We start from the raw sequence: 5170 nt of genomic DNA, 5'->3' as shown, positions 1-5170 counted from the left end.
AAAAATCATACTTTTAGAAATATTCTAATATGTTTATAAATAAATACATATATAATTATTTATTTGTTTAATTTATCTTCTTAATAATAATAATAATAATAATAATTTTTTAAAGAAATAATAATAATAATAATAATATAATTTTTACTTTTATTATTTTTCATTTGACTTTAATTTTTTTCATAAGCAATAAATTTATTTTATTAGGAGAAAACAACAAGGTTACAACACAATGCACCAAGATACAAGAAAACAACATGCAGAAAAAAAAAAAAAAAAAAAAAAAAGGTGCCCAATAATGACAAGCCAAACAACTGAGTGCCTAAGATCAAAACACCAAGCAGTAGCAGGGCATGAGACGATTGACTGCAGCAACATATGGACAGAATATAAGACTCGAGACGAACAGCTAGTCGCAATCCCAAAGAAAAATACAGGTAAGCAAACACCAAGCCTACGGAACCGTAGTAGACCCGAAGAAAGGCTTAAAGCATAATTGCTCAATGCATGATTGGAAGATTCACCAACTCCCTTTGTTCGAAGAACCGCTAATTAACCTTGTATTTCTTTTCTTTCCACTGCCCAATCCTTCGCAATTCCACGATAGGATGGCCACCATATCGAAACAAATACAAATCAGAACAATTTTATAGAGAAATTATTCGACTTTTAGGTTAATGTCTGAAGGATTCATATCTAATATATCTTCATCGATCTTATTTTAGTGTAATTAAAAAAAAAAGTTTAATGATATATATTATTTGATTTTATTTTAATTATACCCAAACTCTCTAATTATGGATTATTTTCTTTTTTTTTTTATGTAAGTTGATATTATGTATAGTTTTTTTTTTTAAATTCTTTCTTACATGAACAAAATAATGTATCCAATCTTAAATTATTATTAAGTATATTTTATATTAAAATTATTTATATACTAAATTAGAAGATAAGAAAGAATGATTATGGTACACTTATCTAAGTTGAGTAATGATTTCATAATGATAAAATTTAGTCATGAGTTAATCTGCAAATATTATAAAGACTTTAATGATATTTAAATTAAGATTCAAGTATTTTTATTATACACACTGAAGTTAAGGGATGCCGTTGATACAGCCATCTAAGCTCAGAAACAATCAGTTAAATTACTTCAGGTGAAGGGATTAAGGCAAGAGAATGATATTTAAGTAATTTTATTTATATTTTTAATTTGTAAATCAGTTGTTACAGGCTAGAAGAATTTTTTAATATAAATTAGAGACAATCAGTTAAATTACTTCACCTAGGTGAAGGGATTAGGGCAAGAGAAGGATATTTATAAGTAATTTTATTTATTTTTTTAATTTGTAAATCAATTGTTACAGGCTAGAAGAATTTTTTAATATAAATTAAATTTAAGAAATTTTTTTATAATAAATTAAAATTAAAAAACAAGAATCAAACAAATTCAAAAAAAGGACGGTGGCAAATCCAAATGATATAAATTAAACTAGAAACCGTGACGATGTATTGGAAAAAGGAAGGGGGTAAAGTGATGGGTGTTAGAAAATAATAATAATAACAATAAAATAATAAAAAATAAAATATTACTTTGAAGTGTAGTGATATTGTGATTATTCTTAAAATTTAACGGATTCTTTTTAATATTATAGGAAATTAAGAATTAATAGAATTATAAATAAATATTATGAGACTGATAAATTAAAAAAAAAAAAAAGAATAGCAGAGTAAATTAAAGAGTAATTTAAAAGTACTAGATGGGGAGGGAAGTATTGTGAGAAGAGAGATCTTAGTGTGTGTAGAGAAATGGCATTTGATGCAATCAAAGAAATGAAATCCATTTAAATTAAAATTTAATTTTATTATTAAATATTTATTTAATGGGAAAGAAAGGTAACCCTTAATTTTTATAATAGTAAAACGTTGGACATTATATTTTGTCATTTAAGTTGGTATCTAAAGTCAATTGCGTTATATTAATTACCATTATTATTGATATTATTTTTAAATCCTTTTGAAATAGCGAATGATGGTCTGCTGCGCTTCTCAAGTAAGTCCACTAATACAGTCTCAACTGTACGTCTACAAATTAAATAAGGCCTCTCTAGTTGTCCCTTTGTCTCCATCACCTCATTTTATTGAGTCCAACCAGAAGAGACCCGTGTTCTTTCCAACAACCATCACGTTTTCATCTTCTTCGAACCATCCATTTGTTCAAAATCATCAATCAATAATGGAGAAAAAATTTCTTGACTACACCTTGGTTCCGTTGGGGCTGGCTATAATGATGGCATATCACATATGGCTTTTCAATCGAATCATGAACCACCCTTCCAAGACTGTTATAGGCGTCAATACCGTCAATCGCCGCTTCTGGGTTCAGACCATGATGGACGACAACGTCAAGAATGGAGTTCTTGCTGTGCAGACTCTGCGAAACAATATAATGGCATCTACAGTTTTGGCATCCACGGCCATCATGCTCAGCTCCGTTATTGCTTTGCTCATGACCAAGGACATCGGAGCGGATCGATCTGCTTGGACTTTTGACTCTGGGGATACCAGTGAGATGGGATTGTCTATAAAGTTCTTCTCTATATTGGCATGTTTCTTGGTGGCTTTCTTGCTGAACGTGCAATCCATTAGGTACTATAGCCATGCAAGCATCCTCATTAACGTCCCCTTCAAGAACTTGTTACCAGATCACCACCACCACCATCTGACAGCGGAGTATGTGGCTAGGTCAGTCAACAGGGGTAGCCATTTTTGGTCATTAGGGCTACGTGCCTTTTACTTCTCTTTCCCTCTGTTTTTGTGGATCTTTGGGCCAATTCCTATGTTTTTGTGTTGTTTTGTCCTGGTTTTCATTCTCTATTTTCTGGATGTCACCTTTGAGTGTAGCTGGGCTGTTTATGATCACAAGGACCAGGAGATTGAGACCCAAAATGAAACTTGATTTTATAGTGCTAGAAATTAGGTTTAAAAAAAGTGCATTTTGCATTCAATATTCAATCCAAAAGTTGAATAGGATTAAATTGCAAATGCACGTTATATATATAAAATGTTCCTGATATGTAATCAATAATGTTATAATAAGTTTTAGTTTAATGATATTTAAGTTATTTTTAAAATTATGAGATCTTGAACTCGAGTCTATATAATATTTAAATTTTGCATGCCAAGACAATCTGTTTTTTCACATTCTTTACAAAGCCAAGTGACTGAAAAAGTTTCTGGCGGCCTTTTACTGGGGAATTTCTATGGTGAACTCTTAGTTTTCTACTTAAATATGAAAAGTCTCAAGCATGGGAATCCAGGGACGTAGTGGCTAAAGGAGTTCCCTCAGTTTTTTAAATTTTTTAAGGATATAGTGATAATTTCTCAAAAAATAGTATTTTTTACTCTTATCATATAAATTTTATGAGTCACTGGCCCCATAAAATTTTAATAAAAATTTTAATTTTTTTTTAGGATTATAGACATAGTAGTAAAATCAATTTTTTACTATTACTAGGCACTGTGGATCCCAATATTTTAAAATTTTTTTAAGGGTTTATTAATAATTTTATAAAAAAAACCTCTAAATTTTTTAGTGCCCTATTGAAAAAATGATATCAACAATGAAACAACATATTATTTTGCCAAAAAGAAAAAAATTCAAAACATCATTGCCTTTTAGCTTTTTATTCTTTATTAACTCTATTTTAGCACAATTTTCGATTTCTATTCTTTAAAATTTAAATTATTTGATAAAATTATCAAATGGAAGTCTAGTACATTACTTCATATTCTTTTCATTAATTTTAAAATTTAATGACTCTTCTCATAATTGTGTTGCTATTTTTGGAATCTCTCACTTGCTATAATTTTTTCATATTAATTCAAATTTTAAAAAAAATTCTTTCATAAATTAAAATTATGCTATTTATTTTATTTAATCTACAATTTTAATTAAACTTATTTTTCATGATTACTTTGAAAAATTAAATTCAAAATAAATTTGATAAATTTTTTAATTTTAGATCATCAAGTTTAATAATTCTTAATGTTAAGCTTTTTTATATTTTAATTAACAGCAGTTCTATTTAATTTTTACCGAGTAAATGAATAACAAATTCACCTTTGATAGCACCAACTAGCTCATTTGCTCATATCTCAATTAATGAATCTTGAATTTTAGTTGATTGTCAACGTTGTTAACGTGGATACGGCATTACTCTAGGTGCTTGTACAAGGGGTGATCACACTCTTTCTCATTCATGCATGTATATGGACAACGGATGTGTGAAAATTAATTCATCTTTGTTAAGATCCCACAATGATTTGGGATAGGAGTAATAAGCTCCTTATATGGCCTTGGACACGTCTCTCCCTTAAGCTAACTCTTTGGGGGTGAGTTAGACTGGTGCATTTTCTTAAGATGATATTAGAGTTTCTCCAATCAATATTTAGGCTTTTCATAAGTGTTTCACACTTCAAATATTTGGTCTTCAGCGTGAGAGGAGTGTGCTAAGATCCCTTGATTCTCCCCCTCTTTTCTGAGCTAACTTTTAGGGGGTGAGTTACTCGGCTCATTTTCTTAAGAATCTTACCATTGCTTGGACTAAAATGGGTACATAGAATTGAACACTTGACTTGGTAATACATCATATAATTTAACACTAGGAATCATACATTCACATAATATAAAAGGATAATGTTGTGGACTGCGGAAATATATAAATTGCAAAAAAAAAAAAAAAAAAAGCAAATACACAAAATACCAATATTTACGTGGTTCATCCTCTCAACATAGGGCTACATCTACGGGCATGCAATCTTTCACTATCAATAATTATAAATCATCATTACTAGCTCAAAACTATATTATCCATAAATCCAATTACACCCAAAAGAACCCACCTGCATTAAAGCGCTCATAGTAAATACATTAGTTAGTCCCTCTTAATCTCCTCTAAACATAACCCAATATATTTACTATTAAAATACTACACCACAAAGGGTATCTTCAACTATATGGGCAAGAGCCCTCTCACCAATGGATAAGAATCTCTTCTTCTTGAATTCTATGTCCTTTCTTTACCTTAGGCCGAAGCCTCTCTCCACTGCAATGGGCAAAAGCCCTCATCAATGAGCGAGCCAAATCATGACAATTGGCAATGCCTCT

The 5170-nt window shown here is 29.9% G+C and overlaps 1 protein-coding gene across 1 annotated transcript; it reads left to right on the top strand.

Annotated features, from left to right (window-relative positions):
* The first annotated feature begins 2236 nt into the window (after positions 1-2236).
* LOC110644407 (uncharacterized) lies at positions 2237-3008 on the top strand. The gene has a single exon (XM_021797146.2). The coding sequence runs from the start codon at positions 2237-2239 to the stop codon at positions 2957-2959; it is 723 nt and encodes a 240-aa protein (XP_021652838.2). The 3' UTR covers positions 2960-3008.
* The last annotated feature ends 2162 nt before the right edge of the window (positions 3009-5170 follow it).

This window comes from Hevea brasiliensis, chromosome 12 (assembly GCF_030052815.1).
Source record: "Hevea brasiliensis isolate MT/VB/25A 57/8 chromosome 12, ASM3005281v1, whole genome shotgun sequence".
In the NCBI taxonomy this organism is placed as follows: Eukaryota; Viridiplantae; Streptophyta; class Magnoliopsida; order Malpighiales; family Euphorbiaceae; genus Hevea; species Hevea brasiliensis.
The sequence above is the reverse complement of the archived record's forward strand: the minus strand, read 5'-3'. Positions and strand labels throughout refer to the sequence as shown.